Source organism: Homalodisca vitripennis, chromosome 1 (assembly GCF_021130785.1).
Source record: "Homalodisca vitripennis isolate AUS2020 chromosome 1, UT_GWSS_2.1, whole genome shotgun sequence".
NCBI classification, from domain to species: domain Eukaryota; kingdom Metazoa; phylum Arthropoda; class Insecta; order Hemiptera; family Cicadellidae; genus Homalodisca; species Homalodisca vitripennis.
In genome coordinates, this window is record NC_060207.1 from 108,590,136 (window position 1) to 108,616,834 (window position 26,699).

General features: G+C 37.5%; 1 protein-coding gene across 2 annotated transcripts in view; it reads right to left on the bottom strand.

Annotated features, from left to right (window-relative positions):
- LOC124369035 (influenza virus NS1A-binding protein homolog) overlaps positions 1 to 26,699 on the bottom strand; it is a 119,884-nt gene that overhangs the window by 56,265 nt on the left and 36,920 nt on the right. Inside the window, exon 2 of one of the 2 annotated variants that reach the window (XM_046826746.1) lies at positions 18,726 to 18,962. The exons of the other annotated variant lie outside the window; for it this stretch is intronic. Within the exon in view, the coding sequence (XP_046682702.1) occupies positions 18,726 to 18,738 (13 nt within the window). The 5' untranslated portion in view covers positions 18,739 to 18,962. The remainder of the gene's footprint in view (positions 1 to 18,725; positions 18,963 to 26,699) is intronic. 2 annotated transcript variants of the gene reach the window in all.

The following is a 26,699-nucleotide window of genomic DNA, read 5'->3' on the forward strand; positions in this document are numbered from 1 at the left end:
CGGAGTTAAAATTTTACTACCTACAATAATACCTTAAAATTTTACAAATCAGCTAAATTTCATATGTTTAATAATTTGATGGCCGAAAAAATGTTCAGATTAAACTGGTATCAATTTGATTATTGTCAGGCCACTGTTTTCTGTGCCGATTTCAAGAACTAGTTTTATTATACAACAGAAAAATGAACATTAATAACTCAGAGTGGTCAAAAAAACATTTTTTGTCACTTCTATTTTGTGATGTTTGGTTCTAATACCAGATGTTTGAGTCTAATAAGTTATATGTATCCTCGAATTGTGTTCGGGACTGTGTACAGTATTTAGTACTTAGAATAAGCTTTTGTTTACTGGTCTGAAAGACACTGTTGCTAAAGTTAGACAAAATATTTCAACTCTGTAGATACTTGACACACCGCAAAACAAGCTGGCAGGTGCAATATGTCCAAGTGGTTCCTAGTTGAATATCACGATTCGCAATTTTGAGGATCACACGATCTTAGAGCTGAACACAACTACACAGGGCATCCAACAAAAAACGAAGAAATAAAAAACAGAAGTCTGTAATTGCACGGCACGGCATTTTTGCACGCTAACAAATAATAATTGAGCGTAGCATACAGCAATGTAACGGTCCCGAGCTACAAATTCTAATCTTCTACACACGAAAACAAGAAAAAATATCGACTAATGCGATTAATAATGAGCTCAAGCTAAGAGAAGTGCGATGTAACGCGTACAACTACATAAATGCATGTGCTTAGGACACGATTACGGTTTATTTTCAAACACCTTTTAAACCGTAGCTTATGTTTACAGTTACAGTTAGCTGCTTGAAACGTAGCAGTTACTGATGTTTGTTTGTTGTCTGCGGTTTACAGTTTATTTTGGTGCATTTCACAACAATGCCGGGCCGTGCTATTGCTACTATTTTTATCCGTTCATAATTGATAGCGCTCTGCCTGCTCTGTCTATACTACTCCAGGCACGGTCTAGTCTTGTGCTCTTGTTAACTATTTATCCTCCTCCAGGGTTTCTCCAAGACAAAGCGTGTATCCCTTCCACACAACAGGACTATGAATATGGAGTGAATATTGTTTAAAAATAATATTGAATACAACACTAATTCTGTCTGTCATCTCTGCACTGTTACGAATGAAGATTTCTAGTCTCGTACAGCTATCATATCCACCGTTAAATCACATCTTGAACTATAACGTGGCGCAAAAAATGCTATGAAGCTATGAAAGATGGTATTCTTCTGGCTAACTACATATGCTTTCCTGCTTGAGAAAGTAGAGACTGCCAGAGAAGGTGAGACTGGTCCTAAATGGAAAACCAAATCCGAAGGAAAATTGTACCCGCGAAGATGAGTTCTTCCCACCAAGCAACTGGAGGCTTTTCTTTGTCTTCAAAAGATCCATAACTTAGATTGTCAAAGCAATATTTTACGACAAAAGCGCTTTGGTCATCGTTTCTATCTCTGATACGGACATAAGGGATAATTGTCTAAAAAAATACACCCTAAAACTGATGTAAGTATATAATTAACGGTATAATTCAATTCCCCTTTCTTGTTTCAAGTTCTTTTGATTTTCGGCGAGCCGCAATAAATCAGAGTTATCCTCAAGAATTTCACAATCTTGAATGACAAAACGATTAAACCTAAGTGAACTATGATTATCCTTCAAAGGGTATGCGATGCGCTCATACAAGGACACTGCCCCAGCAACTCGGGTGGGATCCTGCTTTCATCCAGTAGTATATACTGTTACTCGAACCCGGATTACTACTAACTCTAACTTCTGTGAATATATGGATAATGCCAGACAATAATACCAATATTAATTACAGAAGTGTTGTGTTTATAAAATTCACAAAATGGTACTATATCATTTATTGAAAATAACATAGAAATGTAGAAGGGAAATGAAGTGTGAAAATTATAATGGAAACTAAAAATATTTATTTCATTATCCATGTTACAAGATTAACATACAACCGGAACAGCAGAAACAACAAAACGTAAAGACATACAATATCCAAGAGAGCGATGAAAATTTGTATTATGAAGAGCCATACAGCAATAAAAATTATTTTACGAATAATTATGATATACTGGGAATAGCATATTGTATATTAGGCGGCAGTTTTGTTACAGCCGATAACAATGTGAGAAACAAAATCACAGCTTACTTATATACCGTTGGTTCTACCCTTAGCCTGTCGCGTGGCCTGGACTGGCTACGACCGTGTTGATGTCCGCTAAGCGGATATACCGTTGGTTCTACCCTTAGCCTGTCGCGTGGCCTGGACTGGCTATGACCGTGTTGATGTCCGCTAAGCGGATATACCGTTGGTTCTACCCTTAGCCTGTCGCGTGGCCTGGACTGGCTATGACCGTGTTGATGTCCGCTAAGCGGATATACCGTTGGTTCTACCCTTAGCCTGTCGCGTGGCCTGGACTGGCTATGACCGTGTTGATGTCCGCTAAGCGGATATACCGTTAGTTCTACCCTTAGCCCGTCGCGTGGCCTGGACTGGCTATGACCGTGTTGATGTCCGCTAAGCGGATATACCGTTGGTTCTACCCTTAGCCTGTCGCGTCGCGTGGCCTGGACTGGCTATGACCGTGTTGATGTCCGCTAAGCGGATATGCCGTTGGTTCTACCCATAGCCTGTCGCGTGGCCTGGACTGGCTATGACCGTGTTGATAATAATAATACTTTTTATTGTGTCAACAATTATAAAAACTGCATACAATCGTCAAATTAAATTATTTAGACATATGTATATCTATTTTAAATTGCCCCCATTCATACCCGTTCATACACAGTCCACACTCATTCCTAAGACTCATACTTATAGCCATACGTTTTAAAATCTTCTAAATTTTACCACCAGAAATAGCGGATGATCCAATTACTTTAAATTTCATCCCAGCGGCTCATCATAAACTCTTCCACTGAGTAAAACACCCTCGACACCAAAAAGTGTCTCAATCGAGCTTTAAATTTTGTTGGTTCATTCAAATTCAATTTTTGATGTCCGCTAAGCGGATATGCCGCTGGTTCTACCCTACGACGACTTGATGCAAACTGCAGAAATTGGGGGCATCCTAAAAGTGTAAACGTAGCCTGTCGCGTGGCCTGGACCGCTGAACTACGGCCCTGTTGATATCCGCTAAGCGGATGTGACGATGAGTGGCGAAGCTGGCAAAGGGGAAATGGGCCTGTAGCCAGCGGATAGTACGGGTGGCAGAGCAGATGACAACACTGACGTAAACATTATAACGTCGCTGGTTTATTTAAATGTGCATTCTATATTTACCGGTGGTACTTTTTGCGTTAACCGTATATGATCAATGGGGCCCATCCTGCATGTGCGCCCGCAATATTTTACATATTTACAATTACAGGTGCCTATCATATTATAAATATACAAATATTGAGAATTACAGATAAAGTTGAACGTTTACAGATTTGAGGGTATAAAACAGCCATTGAATGACAGATTTTCATAGTATTTACAGAAATCAATCGCTTTAAATTAAAACTTTCTTAGTGATATTTTACAAATTTGTCATAAAAAATAGGGCAAATTGAACTTCTAAAGAAAGATCCTGATTCTAAAGACACCACCTTTGGCTGTTATAATAGTTATAGAGCAAATAATAGAAAATAAAACATTTAAATAAATGATAAAAATAAGTGCTAGGAACTACACACATATACAAGGACTTCACCCACACAATAGACACGCAGTGTAAAATTTCATGTAACGTAAATTAAAATTGAGGTTTTTTTTAACTAATCGATATTGACATAAAAATCTCAGCTACATACAAAATAATAATAAATACACTCCTCAGCAAAATTATCAGTGTTACTGTTGCAAACAAGTTAGTTATTTCTCATTTCAGAAAACAATTGGCAATAACAGAAAAATAAATAAAAACTAAGGTGCTGGCTGGCGGCAGAGCATATTACAGACGATTTCTGTCAGGACAGAGTGGATGCGGAAGTACAAGTTGTTAACCGTTATCATCGATCGCTGCCCGTAATTAACGGTTAACTATGAACAACAAATTCCTAAAATATAATTGGAGTTAGGCACAGCACCGTCAGACTTAACAACAGGAAAGTACGTTGTTATTGAGAAGGAGGATGTTTTCCTTAGTGCTGGAAGCTATTACTCGTTAAATCAGGCAATGCTTCATATCAGTTTTACAGTGACTGTTTAAAACTGATTACGAAACACTCATGCTACTTATAGTTTAAAAACCAATATGTACTGGTTTAATACTTTATACTTCCATTTAATTGTAGTTTTTACTGAAATATCCTGCCATTAAACTGGCAATCGACATTATAAACGCCATGTTTTGACAGTACATATGGTACATAAATCAACACAACCCCCAATATTTACATACCATTTCAAACAAAAAGGATTACTGAGTCACAAACTGTTTATATGAGTATACGTACTGCACAAGGGATATTTAACTGTAACATGAGTATTGTGAATCAATCAGCATATCAATGCATTACATAAACCATCCATCGGTAGAAAATTAGCCATTTTACGATAAGTGGCACATGGTCGTATTTATGCAAATTATAAACAAAACGCATTGCTATATTTTGAATATTTTTTGTAATCGCTCAAGATATTCTTTACAAATACTACCACCAAAGGACGGAACACGAAAATACAGTAATTAGCTTTCACCAACTGCAGCTTAGCCGTGTCAGGCAATAGGGTTTTGTATCGGTACAGGCCTCTCAACCGACTCAGAGCTATCTGACAAGCATAACTCACACGGTGCGTGTTGTCCAGCAATACTTAAAGCGTGTTCAGAGTGTCAGATAATACTCCGGACTCCCTTGCACCAGACATTCCCAGACAGTTGCAACATGAAGAGCAGGTAACCAAGACTGATCGACTATTTAAGTATGCTATTGAGAACGGCATTGATTTCCGAAACGGGAACGCTCGCTAAGTCAAGCGTGTAAGATAAATGCAGTTGAAAATTATCTGCACGTACTTGTCCCGTATAGTAACTAATGCAGTCGGCGTGAACTGAACAGTATGCACTAAACAGCTGCTATGAGAGATACCTATTACTTTCCTGAAAGGTATGGCCATGGATGTACTCGTATTCCTTCTAGTGATTTTCGATCTATTCCAGCTGACCGTCTTCTTCTCAATTCCAAAATAGGTATTGACGACCATAACCAATGCGCTACGATAAATTTGTCTCTTGTATTAAACGAATTACCGAACATATTAACCAAAACAGAGCATGTGCTATAATTTCGTCCGAATCCTGATCGAGTTATGCTGAAATTTCGTCGGTATCCCTGTAGTTCACTATCTAAGATTGATATGGGCAAATATATTTTGTTTCTTTAGTAGTAGGTGGATTACAATACAGACTGCTGTAATTCTCCGTATTTAAAGGTTTCGTTTGTCAAATCAGTTAGCACGTATAGCATACGGACTTGCTGCTTCGATCATGTCGATGGATTGAACATCACTGCCAGCTGCTTTAGATGTGATCGTATTTAAAGCATTTTACTTTGCCCTTACTTACATCTGTAACATAATATATTTATTGACATAGCTCGTTCATTTCAGAATAACACAAGACAGTCTCTACATGATGTTTTACGTAGATCCTATTCCAGCAAAATATTTGATTGTGTTATTAATTTCTGATGTCACCTCGTTACTAACAAGTACTATCTTTCCACCCACTAAACCACTTCCTTCCAAACAATTACAATATTATTTTAATCCTTTACATCCAACGTGTCATTCGCGCGCGTGTGTATGTATAGTTTATGTTTAGAGATATTGTCTTTAAAATATAACATGTTATCTTTACATAACTTTTAGGATACCCGAAAATTCTTAACTATTCGTCTTGCGAAATTGTATCGGTCGAACCTTGCAGCTGGGTTGTCGAACCTTGGTTGTTTTCCCTGTCGGTACTGTAGAGATTATTTATCACCCACAATTACATTCGACTAGCTACTAGTCTTTTTGCATCCTGTCACAGATAGTACTGTGCTCTAACACTTCGTCGTCTTGTACACTGCCATACCACCTCGCATTCCGAAAGGCACCCACTATTACATTCGACAAGCCACTAGTCTTTTTGCATCCTGTCACAGATAGTACTGTGCTCTAACACTTCGTCGTCTTGTACACTGCCATACCACCTCGCATTCACAACGGCACCCACTATTACATTCAACTGGCCACTAGTCTTTTTGCATCCTGTCACAGATAGTACTGTGCTCTAACACTTCGTCGTCTTGTACACTGCCATACCACCTCGCATTCACAACGGCACCCACTATTACATTCAACTGGCCACTAGTCTTTTTGCATCCTGTCACAGATAGTACTGTGCTCTAACACTTCGTCGTCTTGTACACTGCCATACCACCTCGCATTCACAACGGCACCCACTATTACATTCAACTGGCCACTAGTCTTTTTGCATCCTGTCACAGATAGTACTGTGCTCTAACACTTCGTCGTCTTGTACACTGCCATACCACCTCGCATTCACAACGGCACCCACTATTACATTCAACTGGCCACTAGTCTTTTTGCATCCTGTCACAGATAGTACTGTGCTCTAACACTTCGTCGTCTTGTACACTGCCATACCACCTCGCATTCACAACGGCACCCACTATTACATTCAACTGGCCACTAGTCTTTTTGCATCCTGTCACAGATAGTACTGTGCTCTAACACTTCGTCGTCTTGTACACTGCCATACCACCTCGCATTCACAACGGCACCCACTATTACATTCAACTGGCCACTAGTCTTTTTGCATCCTGTCACAGATAGTACTGTGCTCTAACACTTCGTCGTCTTGTACACTGCCATACCACCTCGCATTCACAACGGCACCCACTATTACATTCAACTGGCCACTAGTCTTTTTGCATCCTGTCACAGATAGTACTGTGCTCTAACACTTCGTCGTCTTGTACACTGCCATACCACCTCGCATTCACAACGGCACCCACTATTACATTCAACTGGCCACTAGTCTTTTTGCATCCTGTCACAGATAGTACTGTGCTCTAACACTTCGTCGTCTTGTACACTGCCATACCACCTCGCATTCCAGAAAGGCACCCACTATTACATTCAACTGGCCACTAGTCTTTTTGCATCCTGTCACAGATAGTACTGTGCTCTAACACTTCGTCGTCTTGTACACTGCCATACCACCTCGCATTCACAACGGCACTCACTATTACATTCGACTAGCCACTAGTCTTTTTGCATCCTGTCACAGATAGTACTGTGCTCTAACACTTCGTCGTCTTGTACACTGCCATACCACCTCGCATTCAGAAAGGCACCCACTATTACATTCAACTAGCCACTAGTCTTTTTGCATCCTGTCACAGATAGTACTGTGCTCTAACACTTCGTCGTCTTGTACACTGCCATACCACCTCGCATTCACAACGGCACTCACTATTACATTCAACTAGCCACTAGTCTTTTTGCATCCTGTCACAGATAGTACTGTGCTCTAACACTTCGTCGTCTTGTACACTGCCATACCACCTCGCATTCACAACGGCACCCACTATTACATTCGACAACTGGCCACTAGTCTTTTTGCATCCTGTCACAGATAGTACTGTGCTCTAACACTTCGTCGTCTTGTACACTGCCATACCACCTCGCATTCACAACGGCACCCACTATTACATTCAACTGGCCACTAGTCTTTTTGCATCCTGTCACAGATAGTACTGTGCTCTAACACTTCGTCGTCTTGTACACTGCCATACCACCTCGCATTCACAACGGCACTCACTATTACATTCGACTAGCCACTAGTCTTTTTGCATCCTGTCACAGATAGTACTGTGCTCTAACACTTCGTCGTCTTGTACACTGCCATACCACCTCGCATTCAGAAAGGCACCCACTATTACATTCAACTGGCCACTAGTCTTTTTGCATCCTGTCACAGATAGTACTGTGCTCTAACACTTCGTCGTCTTGTACACTGCCATACCACCTCGCATTCACAAGGCACCCACTATTACATTCAACTGGCCACTAGTCTTTTTGCATCCTGTCACAGATAGTACTGTGCTCTAACACTTCGTCGTCTTGTACACTGCCATACCACCTCGCATTCAGAAAGGCACCCACTATTACATTCAACTGGCCACTAGTCTTTTTGCATCCTGTCACAGATAGTACTGTGCTCTAACACTTCGTCGTCTTGTACACTGCCATACCACCTCGCATTCACAACGGCACCCACTATTACATTCGACAAGCCACTAGTCTTTTTGCATCCTGTCACAGATAGTACTGTGCTCTAACACTTCGTCGTCTTGTACACTGCCATACCACCTCGCATTCACAAAGGCACCCACTATTACATTCAACTGGCCACTAGTCTTTTTGCATCCTGTCACAGATAGTACTGTGCTCTAACACTTCGTCGTCTTGTACACTGCCATACCACCTCGCATTCACAACGGCACCCACTATTACATTCAACTAGCCACTAGTCTTTTTGCATCCTGTCACAGATAGTACTGTGCTCTAACACTTCGTCGTCTTGTACACTGCCATACCACCTCGCATTCAGAAAGGCACCCACTATTACATTCAACTAGCCACTAGTCTTTTTGCATCCTGTCACATCAGTACTAGTCTTTTTGCATCCTGTCAGTACTGTGCTCTAACACTTCGTCGTCTTGTACACTGCCATACCACCTCGCATTCAGAAAGGCACTATTACATTCAACTGGCCACTAGTCTTTTTGCGCTCTGCCATACCACCTCGCATTCACAACGGTATAACAATAATAATAATAATAATAATAATAATAATAATAATAACCTTTATTGCGTCAAACAATTATTACATTGCATGCATGCGTCAAGTACATTCATAATAATATACAGTTCCATTGCAGTTATTGCTATTTAATTGTATAACAGAACTGGGGGTTTATTTTTATTCGTGTTTTCAATAGTTTTCAATAATTCTAATCCCAGCAACTCAACATGAACTCTTCAACGGAGTAAAACGCCTTTGACACCAGGAGGTGTTTTAATCGAGATTTGAATAGTTTAGAATCAATGAGATGTTTTATTCCCTCAGGCAGCTTGTTTATCAGTTTCACACCAACTTGGGACGGCAAGTGTTCAAATGCACTCGTTCTAGTTGAACAATCCGAAAGTTGTCCCTGCCTCTTGTCTCGTATTGGTGGACGTCACTGCCTTGGATCAACTCGCATTTAAGTCGACAGTATAGAACGACGTCGAGAATATAGAGACAGGGTAAAGTTAACAATCCAAGCTCTCTGAAGGCATCTTTGCACGACTCTCTGAAATTCAATTTGTAAATAATTCTGATAGCTTTCTTTTGAGCTCTAAATACTCTTAAAATTTGTATTTAGAACAGCTGCCCCACAATCTTAAGCCGTAAGACAAATATGGATGTATCAGGCCAAAGTAGGCAGTTTTTAATACATCAATAGAACAGAATTTTGCAAGGTTACGCAAAACATAAATGACAGAAGCAACCTTGGAGCAGATGCTGTCAATGGGAAAGTCCCATGTCAGTCCTCGATCAAGGTACATTCCAAGGAACTTAACGGATTCGGCCTCTTCCAAGAGAACATCGTCCATCATTACTGCGGGACGATACTCCTGTTCTTGTCGATGCCGAAGGCAAAAATTTATTGAGTTTGATTTTGAGCTGTTTGTTTTCAGATTGAGTCTTGAGAAATGTTCGATGCATGAATTTAAATCGATAAATGATTTCACTTCAAGATCAGTTTTATATTTCGATTTAATACAGAGAGTCGTGTCATCAGCATATTGAACCACCTTTCCATTCTGGATTGATGTATTCAACTTGTTGACATAAATAAGGAAGAGAACTGGCCCTAATATTGATCCCTGAGGGACACCATAGGGCATTTTGATCCTATTAGACAGAGCATTCGCAATCCGTACGCATTGTTCTCTATCTTTAAGATACGACGAGAGCCAATCGTACGGAAACCCCTAATACCACTAGTCCATAACTGGTGCAGCAGTGTCGCATGATGCACACAGTCAAAGGCTTTGGAGAGGTCGAGAAATATGCTCATAACACGTTCTCTTTTCTCCAGGCCATCGACAACATTATGAATAAGTTCAGTTACGGCATCGATGGTCGATTTGTCTTTCCTAAACCCGAACTGTTCAGGACAGAGAATTTCGAAGCGATCATGGAATTTTTCAAGCTGATTGAGGAAAGCTTTCTCAAAAACTTTGCTAAGAACTGGGAGGATAGAAATTGGACGATAGTTGCTAGAGGAGCAAGGATCATCTTTTTTGTAAACTGGAGTCACAGTGGATACCTTCAGTACGGACGGAAAGACACCCTGTGCAAACGAGAGATTGATTAATTTTGTGAGTGGTGTCAAAATATGCTTAAAGCACTTTTTGATTAACCACACAGACATTCCATTAATGTCACAAGACCTCTTAGGTTTGAGATCCTGCATGATACGGGCCACCTCCACCTCACTCACAGGACGAAGGAACATGGACGAGGCCGATCTAGTCAATAACCCTCCGCAGGGTATATTCTGATTCAAAGAACTGTCTGTTCCAGCAACAGTTGAAAAGAAATCATTAAACGCAATTGCCACTTTTAATGGATCATCAATAATTTTATTATTAATTTTAAGTTTCGGAATTGAAAATTTTGAAGTGTTTTGTTGTTTTGTGTTTAGGTTAATTATATTCCAGGCGCTTTTTGAAAGATTATCGGATTGTTTTAGTTGGTTTTCAACGTCTCGTGCCTTGGCGTTTCTTATGGCTTTGCGGTAATCCTTTTTGAAATTTCGAAAAAAGCGTTTGAAATCCTCATTTTCAGATTTAACATATATTGAATGATAAAATTTTAGTCTTTCTCTTGAATCGAGTATACCCTGAGTAATCCAGGTATTACTCTTTTTCTTATTACGTTCTTTAAAATTTTTGAATGGACAAGTCAAATTTAGGCAGTGAGTTAAACAGTCGAAAAACGCGTTAAAGGCATCCTCCACCCGCTCAAAGCGATCCAGAAATTCCCATGATGTTTTCATTAGAAACTTCTTAAAAAGCTCTATGTTTGCCGGCTTTATATCCCGTTTTTTTTTTTATTGACGGAGTTTCAAATTTTGGGTTATGGTGTAATATTACGGCTTCCTGTGCGTAGTGGTCTGAGATGGCCGCATCTATGACAGAAACAGAACAGTCTATTACGTTAGTAATGACGTTGTCGATGGCTGTACTCGACGAAGCGGTCACTCGAGTTGGCGAGTTCACGGACCAAATTAAGCCGAAAGAACTGAGAATATCCCGTAGTCGCTGGGTCAGAGGGTTGGGGTGGTCTAACACATCGATGTTGAAGTCACCGGTAATGATGAACTTCAACGATTTTGAATTGAGAAAGTTTAGTAAAGTTTCAAACTTTTCAAAAAAGTTTTCGTTACATCCATTTGGGGATTTATATAAGCCAATCACTATAACATAGCCTATCAGAGCCACATACCACGTACGATTGTACCTGTGATGACGGTATTGAATGGCGGTATACAAATTAAGATTCATTTAAAGTCGGATTACTGATTCTATTTGAGGTTCCATCAAGAACACCCATGACCGACGCATTTCAGCAGTATAATCTAAAATATATCGACGGCGTGGCTCGTCTGATGGCACACAGTGGTCTTACATCCCGTGCAAACTCCTTGATATTAGCCACCATTTCTAATCTAACTTACTCCAAAGTACAATATTTGTTTTGTAGGCAGACATTTCTTGCAGTGGACCAAGGAAGTATACGTCCTGAACCTAGCAATAGTTTTCAAACTCATAGTCAATCCTACGGCCAAATGTATTGGGCGAAGGTGACAAATAATGCTTAATGTTCTAAATTTTAAGATATAAATATTAAGCTCTCACGAGATCAGTTTATGAACTCAACTATATAACAAATGCATTACTGAATTTTACCTAATCTTTTATTATATTTATGGATAGTCGCCAAAAGTCGCTTTGGATCTACGACGACAACCCATTAATCCGGCAGTCGAGGTTCCTTCCCGTCAGAGCATCACCCTGAGTTTGGTAATATACCATAAATATAGCAAAGAGACTAAGCGACAGGTACGCGCAAGTCTATCTCCATCGGACTTTCTCAACATCGTGTCGGCGCTAATCTAGATAATCGCCCGCGGCTTTCTCCCGGTCTCGGCTCTCTCCGTACCCGGTCTTGACTACAGTTGACTTGGACAACCGGTCATATATTATTTGAATTCTTAGTTTTCTATGCGCTCTCAGTACCTAATGTCGAGTGTTCACGAAGGACGTATTCGAACCATTAATACTGAAATTCAGTAATTAAGAAGTAAAGTAGGACCCTACACAACATAACAGCCAGGGAACATGACTAAGACAAATGAACCTTTAGCAATATGCCGGATGAACAATGTTGTGGTTACACAAGCTTGCACACTAAGTGTCAAACACTGATACAGTATCGTCCCATTAATTCAAGGTTAACGACAGTGTTTGGTGATATCGGACAGCGATTTTGACGAACTTGAAGGTTAAAATAAAAATCCATATCCCCTTTAATATTTGTTACTTCAACCAAGTGTTAAACCATTAATTAGCGCATTAAAATATTTAAGTTAGTATAGAGCATATTAAATATATCTCACTATAAATTAAAAAAAATACTTGTTTAGAGTACAAGAAGATTTTTTAATTACAACTTATGCTTTTAAAGATAAATAACAAAATTATCTTGTTTAGAAAATGACAAAAAGAAACAAATAAATACGAATATAAGGAGTAATTATTTTTTATTTAGTTACTTTCCCGAAACAAAGATTTTGTATAATTTTCTTTCAAATATCAGAACATAAATATATCAGACTTAAATCAGAAGTATTCGTATTACGCACGTGAGGAAAATTCTTTGAGACATTCTCGACAGCAACAACTCCTGAGTTTAGTTTTTTTAATTATTGTCCTTAGTAGACATTTCTCCCTGGAGGAAAGCTTGCTTTTATAACAATAAGCCTGCTTCGCGGTGCAACAAAATTAAAATATTAAAAAATATACTTTCTTCGATTTTTTTTAATCCTCGTAATTACACACGAAAACATTTCTGAAAAATTAAACTCTCTTCCTCCTATACGTATCCATCGAGTAAATACAACACCACTGCCTGCTATCTTCACATTAGTCATCTAGAGTCCACAATTAATAGGCAAGCATTGCGCAACTTCACCAGCTGGCGACTCGAGGGCATCCTACAGCTGCGGAAGATGAAACAGAGCAATTCCTCGACGATGACGCCGCCCATTGTTAGATTGGTTTATAGGAAACAAAACTGAAAGCTCTATCTCCCCCTGGTGCGATATTCTACAACCGCTGGATGTGAAAGTCGGTCCCAATTGTTGGGAACTTGCAAAGATAAGAGGGTTAAGGTCGGTAAAAGTGGGATTTGATGAGTTATCTCATTGTCCATAGTCCATTCCATATAAATGGACCAATGCACTTAGGAAGGGATTACTCCGGTAAAATGTGGATAATCATAAATTCTGTGAATATACTTAAAATTTGGTGTTCGCTTATCATTTAATCAGGAGTTTCATCTACGGCATAAATTAAAAATTATTTAAGGCCACCCATTCCTTGTCTGCTGAGAATATTCTATCGACCGTGACGAAAAGTCTCTTCAAGAACCTCACTGACTTACTTCAAGAAGACGCTGTTTACTCTGGATAACTACAACGCTGTCAACGTAGAATGCTATTCCAGTTTTACAACAACACGACAAACTTAAATAAAGAATATAGATTTTATACACTGCTACGGGTTAGTAAACAGCCACAAAAAATTTTGGAATCACTGATTATTCAAATCATGATTATTTAAAATGTCCATTATACACGTGCTTTCGTACCACAGAACTCATAACAATTGGTTTGTGTAAACTTGTAGTGAAAGAGATGAGTGAATGGCATGTTGAAATTTTACAGGACTCAATATCACATATCCATAGTTTGATCTTTGTAAAGAAAGAGTGTTCTAAATATGATGATGTAAGACAGTTGAACTGTGCTACTAACAATTTGTGCTCTGTAATACTGACAAAGCCAATGTTGCCTAAATATGATGATGTAAGACAGTTGAACTGTGCTACTAACAATTTGAGCTCTGTAATACTGACAAAGCCAATGTTGCCTAAATATGATGATGTAAGACAGTTGAACTGTGCTACTAACAATTTGAGCTCTGTAATACTGACAAAGCCAATGTTGCCTAAATATGATGATGTAAGACAGTTGAACTGTGCTACTAACAATTTGAGCTCTGTAATACTGACAAAGCCAATGTTGCCTAAATATGATGATGTAAGACAGTTGAACTGTGCTACTAACAATTTGAGCTCTGTAATACTGACAAAGCCAATGTTGCCTAAATATGATGATGTAAGACAGTTGAACTGTGCTACTAACAATTTGAGCTCTGTAATACTGACAAAGCCAATGTTGCCTAAATATGATGATGTAAGACAGTTGAACTGTGCTACTAACAATTTGAGCTCTGTAATACTGACAAAGCCAATGTTGCCTAAATATGATGATGTAAGACAGTTGAACTGTGCTACTAACAATTTGAGCTCTGTAATACTGACAAAGCCAATGTTGCCTAAATATGATGATGTAAGACAGTTGAACTGTGCTACTAACAATTTGTGCTCTGTAATACTGACAAAGCCAATGTTGCCTAAATATGATGATGTAAGACAGTTGAACTGTGCTACTAACAATTTGAGCTCTGTAATACTGACAAAGCCAATGTTGCCTAAATATGATGATGTAAGACAGTTGAACTGTGCTACTAACAATTTGAGCTCTGTAATACAGTCAAAGCCAATGTTGCCTAAATGCTAGATCAGGAAGATACAGGTTAACCAATAAAAAACATATAAACTAAACCTATAACGGTATTAATGTAATGTTAATCTAACACCAAGAATAATTCACCCATTTGTTTAATTCATACTCCAAAAAGGTAATATTGTTTTAAAATATGGCCGTAATCCGATCACAGGTCTCCGAGTTTCAGTTTGGTTAAAAAGCGCTAACACCGCTACCCCTTACCGTTGTTATCGACATAAATCTGGAAGACATTGTTTGTAAAGCATTTGCTTTATATGACTAAACGTATAGTTAAACAAGCTAAATAATAATGTAACACTCTTTAATGTAGCTCTTACTTTTAATTTATGGTTAGTTTTCAAATGCGGGCATCTAAACTTTTGATCCTAAATAGTCTGCAAAACAGTTCTTTTTACAATATTTATTTTTGGATAATATTTTTGAATCCATGTAAACTATTTAAACTACTCCAGTTATAAGGTAAGCTATGCTGGTAGTTTACTCCGTGCCGGGTGTATGGAATGTTTTCAGCCCTTACAGTGATAGGCTTCGCTAACGAATAGGCAATAAACAGTGTTTCAGACAAGCAATATTTTGTACGCACTAAAATAGATACTGTATTTTATACATCGGATTACTGTATGCCAGATGTAACACCCTAACGACAGTCTAGAGTCTAAACAAGTTGTTGCCGGGGAAGTAGGACAGAGCCAAGTTATAAGGCGGATAAACGTCGGGCTTCCCTTAATCAAGTTAGGCGCCAGTACCTAATTTTACTCTTCCTCCTGTACATTTTCCCGTCTAACGTGCGGCACGTACACTACTTCAAACATAACAAACTAATCTTCGTTTTTCAAGTCCGGCAAGTGTTAAATTCTCAAAACGTCAATCCTTGCGAAGAATAACAGAAATATTGACTCCATATAATTTAACCATTCCAATTCTTAAAAATAAAGAGCTTTTAAAAATTTCCTAGTTGTAAGTTATAATTATTAAGGTAAAATATGAGGCTTTGTATACATAATATCATAGACATACATGTAGACACACTCTAAAAGGAACTATAATGTTAATTATTGGTTATATACTACAGAATTATAAATTATTGGTCATAGGACCACGAATTGTGATTATCAACTGCAATAATAGTCATTGGCACTTGGCTGTGTGTGAAACTCCGACTTACAAGCTTTGATTTTGTGTATGAAAATCAAACTATTCAACTGTATGAATAGGTGGCGCGATATTAGTTACTGATTCCAGGAGTCTCCAGATCGCTTACAACCTTTAAAATAAAACATGTCCTAATAAATCATTGGCTTAAGTCTACTAAATAATAAAACAATTCAAAGACGAAAAAGCAAATAATTGTCTATTTAACATTCTTCACTGTTGGTAGTAAAGTAACCAACTCAAAGAAAAAAGAAACCTTTTATGACACAACATTTTATGATACGATACTATAATTCACGTTTATATTTTATGGTACAACAAAAAATGGCTGTAAAAATGGCGCATCAAAACTAAAAAAAATTGGAATTAGTTCACCTATTAATCAAGAACCGGCAGTGCAGACGGCCATCTTGATTTTCCCGAAATAAGAACATTACTATAGTTCAATAATAATTAAAATACTAGTTTGCTCACTTGTTTTCTGGTCATAAAGATTTTTGAGAAGCCTAATTTTAAAATATTTTTGGAAGTATCCAATTTTTTTTTAGTTTTTTAGTATTAGTACGACAACCTTTTTTTCAAAAAAAAAAAAAAAATAATTTTGAAAAATTATAAAGTTTAAGTAAGAAAAACCAAACATTGTAAAAAAGCCAGAGGTATTAAATATATTGATATATAAAATCATATATTTAATTGAGACAAATTTTCAACACTGACTAAAAATGATTGAATTATCAACATTGTTTTTACAAAAGTACAGCCCATTCGCTTGAGTAACCGTGGTGTTTTTTTTTTGAGACCGAAAACGAGACAATCCGAGGAGAGCACCATGATACTACTGCTGTTGTCAGTGAGAGTGAAGTTATAAATCATCATCTGTCATCAAAGGATACTCCCTTGATTTATGCCGTTCCACACTTGCTCTGCTCTTAATCTCGGCAACTGAACGCGACCCTTGGCTAGTCGCACAACGACAGAGAAGTCTTGTCAAGCTACATGCACAAGGCTTGTTTATGAACTTTCGCTTACAATGAACAAACAAATGCTAAATTTATGTTCATCCACATACTGTTCCCATCTTCTCTAAGATCGCTGGCGGTGGCGGGGGTGACGGCCTTGTCTAAAATCTCTCCACATGACGCTACCGCTTACCATGTCTGGGACCGGTATGTCATGCTACGACAAAGTTTAATTGTGCAAGTATTCTGAGAAATAAGAACCGCAACGGGTTATCGAAGAACAATTCGGTCCTACGCAGAATAATAGAAAATGTGTCAATTTATGATTTTTCCTATTGATAAGCTAACAAACCATCGGCATAAGTCAGCCCAACAATGATCGGTACTAAGCTTGAACAGATAAAAAGTAACTGACGAATTGTAAGCAGGGAGGAGGGGAGGCGGTAAATATTGGGTTGACAGTGATATGAGAAAACGTAAATACATTAGCAATATCTAACTGAATGTATCACAACATCAACGTGCTTTGACACACAAGACATAGTATGCTCAAATACATGAGGTTCCATTATTATTAAGATAAGGGAACTTTAGCTGTATCTCATTTTACTCTTATTTCCAAAAATCCAATTGCTTTATGCAAAAATGCCATATGTGCTGATGATACTTTATAAAGTGGTAACAGTAGTGCTAATGTTACACACTACAGATAAACATGAGGTGAGAAGCAGTTCACAAGCTGTTTATTTGTGTGAGGCCTACACCATCATATATTTTTAGAACGCGATAAAAAAAATCATACAATGATTTTAAGCGAGAAAATGCACTTATAACATACTTAAATAAACCAGAATTTATTTAATCATTAATACAAGGACTGACCAAAAAGGAACACTTAAAAAACTGTATTATATACAGTATAAACTTTATTTTTTTATAATTTCTATTAAAATGAAGACATTCATCATACTATGGCAGAAGTTTTTTCTATACCGTCTCCGTTTAAATGTGCCTGCCAATTCAAACTCTCTTTCACAAGGACAAGCAGAAAATATGTCTTTCAGGGGTTTCGTCTCCCCAGTTACTATACAATAGATACCCACCTGGCACATTTGTAGTTATCAAGCATTTTCAGAGCAATTTCATGCACTAAACTACGTGAAATTTTGAGAAAAATATCTAAAAGTTAAATAAGTTATTTTCACGAATTTATTTTAATTATCATTTCATTAGTAAAAAAGCTAAAACCAGTGAAGACACAGATGCCATTTTACAATATTTAGAATCGATGTTCCATTGGTTCACTAATATTTCCTACACACGAGTTGGCGATAATTTCAATTGGTTTGAGGTTATTTGTTAACAAAAACAATCTATTGACAAGTGGCAGGATTCGAGATCTCGAGACCAAGCCGTCGCGACAAGCCAAAACGAGGGGGCTGTTACTTTCTGGACAGTACCGGGAGTAGAAAAAAATAATGACATTACAAGTATATGCGGCCACGGAAAATTGAGATTTCGGTGCAAAACAAAAACGTCACAATCTAAAAGTTTCATGCACTGGATCATGCAGACTTACCGTCAAAAATCATGAGGCCCAATCGTTTACAACAGGACGTCAGAAGTCACAAGTTGACTGTTACGTCAAGTATCCCAGCAGTGTCCGCTGCCCAGGGGCCAGCCTAATGCGTCACTCACCATAGAGTGGGGGCTACGCGCAGGGGTGTCCACCATCAACTGTCACACTGAGCCTGTCTCTACACTAGGCTAAACTGCAGGGTTGGCAACGATAACTCTTCAATTCTGATTCGTCAAACTGCAATCACCGTCTTTTAATCACTCAATAGAATTGCAATATCAATTAATAATTCATTATTTCTTTATCAAATAAATCAAACTACAACAGTAATTTCAGGTTTTCATCACAATTGTATTGCTACCCGGGTCTAACCGTCATGATGCGCCACGGTATATTTATGCTGTGAAGCGTTTCGGCCAACTTATTATTTAAGAGAAAACTAGAAAAGGGTTATGTCAAAATTGTTACCAGGCATTCTTTGTTAAGGAGTCATGTAAGGGTTCTAAGTATTAACTTTTAAAGAGCGCGAAAGTGTACATTTAAATTTATTTCACAAAGACAGCTACGGTACACTAAAATTCTAAAACTTTGGAATTTGGGCGGAAGCACTTCTGGGCTAATAAATAATAATAAAATCCAAGAGAATACTCAGTACAACAGAATTAAAATAAGCCTTATACCTATTTATATTCGACTAGATTAATACCAATCATTATACAGACTTCGCAAGTATACAGTAAATAGATTTAATGATATATCAAGCGAAACTGACCACATAAATGCATTTTTCATGCTTATTAAGTTTACTTATAACTTTGAAGCCCTTTTATCTCTTAGACCAAAAATCAATTAATTATTTCTTCGACGAAGAGGACCTATGTATAAAGTTTCAAATCTTTTTATCAAGAATTATCGCACAGGCGGAGAGACTGTACAAAATGCATGTATTTATCAAATACAAAAACATTTGCATGAAATATATTGCTCTACATGTATTGAACAAAAATGTATTAAGCTGAACTGAACTGAACAGACAACTCAATTTAAACAATGTTAAGAACCTTCGTTCACACACACAACCCGACCGACAGTTGTGTATGTGAATGAAGGTTCTATTCGACCTAAGCGAATACGCAATACTCGTCACTCAACCGAGATCTATCACTCAAACTCTTTACACATTAGTTATCATCTCTTTAAACATTTCAAATCTGATATATTTCTTTTTTATTTAACATTACATAATAAATATCAAATCGATAAACAACCTACTCTATCTAGTTACCGATCCCTTTAGAAGGATTCACAATTTTTCATGATGTTCAAGAAGTCCTTATTCTTGAACATTAGTGGAGGGGGAGGGGGAGATTAAACTATTTCTGTATACGCAGTGTGAAAATACCGTCGTCGTAACAGGGTGAGATAATCGGTAAAACGACTCACCACATCAGCCAAGCGAGCGGAAGGCGATACTTGCTATATTAACTAACTCATTTACAAGCTAACCTCATCTGCGCTTCGCCTCGGCTTTGTGGTAATAAACAAGCCCACGCACTCAGCAAGAATAAACTGTTTATTTACTACTGACTATACAATACTAGCAGTAATAATAACGCACCGGCTACTGACGGCTATCTAACAACATTGTCACCCGTATCGACTTCTCTTTTCCTACCAAAAATATGTATTCAAAGAGAGTGAGGTGCCATAATTATTGCAAACGAACCAGAGACCGAGGGGCATGACGTTCGAAAAACAGTGAAATTAGCTACCTAATATGTACAAAACCCAAAGCCAAAGATTTAGATACTTAATTTATTCTTTTTGCTTTTTCTTCTATTTGAAACATTTAAATTTTCTGTTTCGGCAAATATCTATCCGTGTCAATATCATTATCCAAAACTGATGGTTAATTTTCATTTTGAACCATTCAAAAGTTGCCTAACATACTTAAGTACTCTGGTAATAATATATTTAATATTCAATTTTTTATTGAAGCTTAGCTTTTAGCTAAACCACATAAATAGGTATCTACAAAAATAATTATATTATGATATAATAAAACATCGTCTTGAAGTATTTTAAACTTGTCATAAAAATAACACAAACTAAAAATCCGAATGAGGTCTACAACACATTTGTCCGAGTTCGACACATTTGTTAAGTGTTGCCACCTGTTGAGACAACTACCCCGATTTTATTGCTGGGCCTACTTTGATAAAAAATTAATAAAAAATACTTAACCAGCATTTTCTTATTAAAACTATTTGATTTATACAGCTCGATACTTACATTTTAGGTCGAATCGGACCCACAGATATCTGTTATTTGGGTATAACGACAGCAATTTTTGAGGCAGACTTCGAAAATTGGATGTCAACATAAAAAATCAAAATCCAAATTTTTTTATTGCATGACAATATTTACATTGTATGGCAAACATCAAGGTTTATTTTAATTTCTGACATTCATACAACAATTCACACTCATACATACAATTAAGCCTCTTTCATTCATCGCCAATGCAGTCCACTTAGTACAGCGGAGTCAGTCTTCCAATTGGGCGGTCTCCCAGTCGAATGCCAAAACCTCACTGCATTATAATAGAATGATTGAGACACCAAGAAGCGAGACTTTACGCCTTTGGCATTGGAGCATCTTTAATTGAATTGGGCATTCTGTTAAGGAAATGAACACCACAACTTGTATAGGCAGGCGTTCAATAACCACCGTTCTGCGTCTCCCAGTTCGGTAGTTAGCTCTCCCACGTGTCTCGGCCTCTGGTTAAGGCACATTTCCTCATACAAAACAAAGTTGTTTCCAACAAAATGTAGAGGCACGGCAGAGTCAAAAGCTGCAATTTATTGAAAGATACCCTGCACGGCTCTCTAAATTTAATTTTGGCGATTATTTGAATCACTTTTTTAAAATTCTGAATGCTCTTTGAAACTGTGTGTTTGCGCGAGCTCCCCTACGACCAAAAGACCACTACGTCGATAAGATGGGGGTAAATCAGCCCATAATACGCCCTAATCAGTACCTGACTCGGGCAGTATTTGGCTAAAGGTCTCAGAACATAAGTTCCTGAGTAGACTGTGGTGCAAACATAGACAATATGCTCATTCCAAGTCAGCTCTATTAAGGTGCATTCCTAGGAATTTTGAAGAGCTGACTTCTTCCAGTGTGGAGTCAGCTAACAAGATGGCAGGCCCACACTGGTTGTCCACAGTGCGCAAGGCAAAGTTCAAAACATTGGTTTTGAAGAGTTTGTTGTGAGATTGAGGCTGTGGAAGTATTGGACACAGTGTTGCTGATGTCCACAAAAGCCTGTTGTACCAAAACTCAGCTTGATATTGCATTGAAAAAGAGAGTCGTATCGTCGCAAACTGCACTAATTTTCCATGCAGAAGCGATGATTTTATGTCATTAACGTAAAGCAGGAAAACCACAGGAATAAGTATGAATCCCTGAGGGTCTTTGTAACTAAATTCTATTTGTTTGGACGAATTATTAGATATCTGGACAACTTCGGATCTGTAAGTTAGAAACGAACCTCGAATGCCGTGAGACTCAAGTTTGTCAAGCAGTGTACCGTGGTTAACGCAGTCGAATGCTTTGGATAGGTCTAAGAACACACTCATTGTGTGGTTACGACATTCAGTCCCCTCTACAATCATATCGACAAGACTCACGTCTACGTCTGTTGTCGATTTGCCCTTTCTGAATCCAAATTACTCACGATTCAGTTTGTCCAAAAAGTAAAGCATTCTTATAAGAAAAAGCTTTAAAAACATGTTGCTCAGTACTGGTAAAATTGAGTACTTGTCCATAACAAGTACAGCAGTGTTTCGTAATACAAACAGCAAAAGCCTTCGGAGAGGTCAAGAAATATTCTCGAATCTCCAAGCCATCAACAACGTTATTACTGAGATTTGTGACGACAGCATCAATAAATCGCCGATCGATTTGTTTTCCTCAGAATTCCAAACCGTGCTAAGAATTTTGAAAATCTTCGAAAGTCTTAACCCTTATTTTTGCTAGAGAACGGAAGGTATAAATAAATAGGACAATAGTTATTTGCAACGTAGATATAGTTATTTTTGGAAAATTGAAATACATTTTGTTGTATCCAAAGCAGATGTGAAGACGCCTACGGCGAATGAAATATTGATAAGTTTTGTAAGTGATACCGAAATGTGCTTGAAGCAGCGTTGACTAGTTTTAAGTCATTTGTGGTACTTTTGATTGAATATTTAAACAAATGTTGAATTGTTAATTTCTACATTCAATGTAAATTTGAATGGTAAAACTGAGCATTTTTCTGAAGCTGAAAATATCTTTAATAATCCAGGAATTTTCCTTACCGGCCACTTTTTGAATTCAGATACCACTTCATCAGTTGACCACACCCAATGGACAACTAAGACTCATTTTGGAGAAAGCTACTGTAAATTTGAATGTTTTGCACAGTCGAATCTCTTTTGAGTTTTACTGAAAAGGGTTCAGAGACCAAATTAAGCCGAAAGAGGAGGGAATATTGCGTATCCGTTGGATAAAGGACTGGTGTCTCTTAAGATTGGTGTTGAAGTCAACCAATATTAACTTTAACGAATTGGAACGGAAATAAGTTACGAGAGATTCAAAATTGTAATATATATATATATATATATATATATATATATATATATAATACTTAAAATCCACATAAAAGATTAATGATATATTTCTAGATTTTGAACCCCATTAGTGTTTTAACTATTTAGATGTTATGTTATAAAGGACATTTACCAAGTATAAGTTTTACCAAGTATACGCTGATATGACAACCATATTAAATAGTTGTTATGTTACAAGGAATATAGTTATTGACGTTCAAAATTTATAAGTATCTCCAATTACACATTTCAAGATGAAAGCCACACAAGATTTGGAATTTCTTCCTTTTGATGTAGTTAGTTACGTAAGGTTTATCCTATCAAAATAGGTTGAGAAGAAACCAAAGAACGATGCAATGTGACCACCAATGTAATAATTATGGAACTGGGCTGTGCGTGACCCACGCATTGTAAAATACATCGGTCTTGCAATGTAATGTTTCATATAACCGTGGCTTTTCGGAAATGTTTACGGCAATTGCTTTCAACCCAAGGAGATATAAGAAGGGTCCAAGAAGAAAATTTTGAAAATGCTAGTAATTGTGAAACAAATAATATATTTGTCTTTCAGTGCGGCGTGCGGCGTGAGCGTTCGGAGAACTTCCACCCACGCGCAATACGCGCCGACGTTTGTCACTATTCCAAAAGTGTTAGCAGCCAGAGCCAAAATGTCAATAGTCAACTAAAGAGATTTGTAACTTTATATTGATTGATTAGACAGTCATTTTGTAAATAGAGGAAATCCTACAAATATTTTATTTTTAAATATTGTAAAATCAGACGACAATTTTTAAATTAATAATTTAACTTTCAAACAAAATATTTTAATATTTTATATTTTCCTCTCGTAAAAAAAAACACACAAGAGCTATTTATGAAAACCACTACACTTGAAACAAGTTCTAGTGTGATCTAAATTAGTTTCGGATTAACTAATAGCAGAATCAAACCAACCCAAATTTGAAAATGTGCCTTATAAGAGACACAAACCATAGAATCTTGCAAAACTATTTTGTTTCTTAAAAAATAAAAATAAAAGTAGAACCACAAAAAAATTCCAATGAACTTTTTAAACGAATTAATAGTCTCGCATTACTCAATTCTTTTTAACTTCTATCAAATTAATTAAAAATTATAGAAGTCAATCATATTTACACATGTATATCTGTGTGTTTTCATTGGTTATGGTCAATATGCATTTAATTCAAACACAAAAAATGTAGTCTTTCAATAATTTAAATTTCATACCACGTTTTCCTGTTATTTATTAAATGTTTTATTGTAGTCTTATTCATATTTACACAACGCTTTTGGCTCTACACTTTTCCTACTTCTTGTAGTTAATAGTAATTTATACAGTCTATAAAACTGTACCTTTATAAACTAAGTTTGGTTATTCGGTTTTAATTACATCACCAAAATCTATTTGTGTTTAAAACGTGATTTTTCATAAGTACTATTACATATTTGCACCACATTATTTTAACACGAACTTCTACAATAACATTTCAATCTAGTATTTTCAGCATTTTCTTATATATTACGATTATTTTAGTATATAATGAAGTACGTAAAGTACGAAGGCTCACAAGAGGCTGACTAAGTGGGTAGAGCCATGCCGCGCGTAGGAGCGCTCACCTCACTCAAAGATGTTTTAGTCCACTCAGTAGGAATGTTTTATCTTTTAATTTAAAATTATTAATGCTGCGCCGAGGCAATATTTCAGACGTCACTTGTCATTGAGCGTAACGCTGTCCCGCTTGGCGGCCATCGCTGATCCATCATGAGTTTCCTGCCACTCGAGCGTAGACGAGGTCATCATTACTCACTTATTGCTACCATTCTACAGTGTCGAAACCTAGTTCGTGACTCATACCGGATTATCAGCAGTGTTCATACTTCCCTGGTTCCTTTTGAAAAACAATGCACCTACTAATTGTTTTTGTAATGAAAGCTACTCAATCGTGATCCGCGCCACTCGTGAAACCTAGCTCGTGACTCATACCGGATTATCAGCAGTGTTCATACTTCCCTGGTTCCTTTTGAAAAACAATGCACCTACTAATTGTTTTCATAATGAAAGCTACTCAATCGTGATCCGCGCCACTCGTGAAACCTAGCTCGTGACTCATACTGGATTATCAGCAGTGTTCATACTTCCCTCCTTTTGAAAAACAATGCACCTGCTAATTGTTTTCGTAATGAAAGCTACTCAATCGTGATCCGCGCCACTCGTGAAACCTAGCTCGTGACTCATACCGGATTATCAGCAGTGTTCATACTTCCCTCCTTTTGAAAAAACAATGCACCTACTAATTGTTTTCGTAATGAAAGCTACTCAATCGTGATCCGCGCCACTCGTGAAACCTAGCTCGTGACTCATACCGGATTATCAGCAGTGTTCATACTTCCCTGGTTCCTTTTGAAAAACAATGCACTTACTAATTGTTTTCGTAATGAAAGCTACTCAATCGTGATCCGCGCCACTCGTGAAACCTAGCTCGTGACTCATACCGGATTATCAGCAGTGTTCATACTTCCCTGGTTCCTTTTGAAAAACAATGCACCTACTAATTGTTTTCGTAATGAAAGATACTCAATCGTGATCCGCGCCATTCGCGAAACCTAGCTCGTGACTCATACCGGATTATCAGCAGTGTTCATACTTCCCTCCTTTTGAAAAACAATGCACCTACTAATTGTTTTCGTAATGAAAGATACTCAAATCGTGATCCGCGCCACTCGTGAAACCTAGCTCGTGACTCATACCGGATTATCAGCAGTGTTCATACTTCCCTGGTTCCTTTTGAAAAACAGTGCACCTACTAATTGTTTTCGTAATGAAAGCTACTCAAACGTGATCCGCGCCACTCGTGAAACCTAGTTCGTAACTCATACCGGATTATCAGCAGAGTTCATACTTCCCTGGTTCCTTTTGAAAAACAATGTACTTACTAATTGTATTTCTAATGAAAGGCACTCTATCGCGTGAGCCTACCATTTAGTACCATAACAAATTGTCAGTGGTATTTTGTTAAGTGTTTATATTTTATCCGCTCTGTAATGGAATAAATTCACCGACTTAATGATCCCCTACTGAAAGCTATTCCAAGGTGATCCAATCCGTTGGCGAAACTCGGTCATAATTATACTGTTGCCAATAAATAAGATTTAATTTTATTCCGTCTTGTAAATGATAATTTCACCCACTAATCGATAACCTACTAGAAACCACTCCCATGCTGGCCACGCCAATCCGCGTAGTAGGTCACGATTATATTATGTTCTTGTGTTTCTAATGAGTAATATTTCATTATAA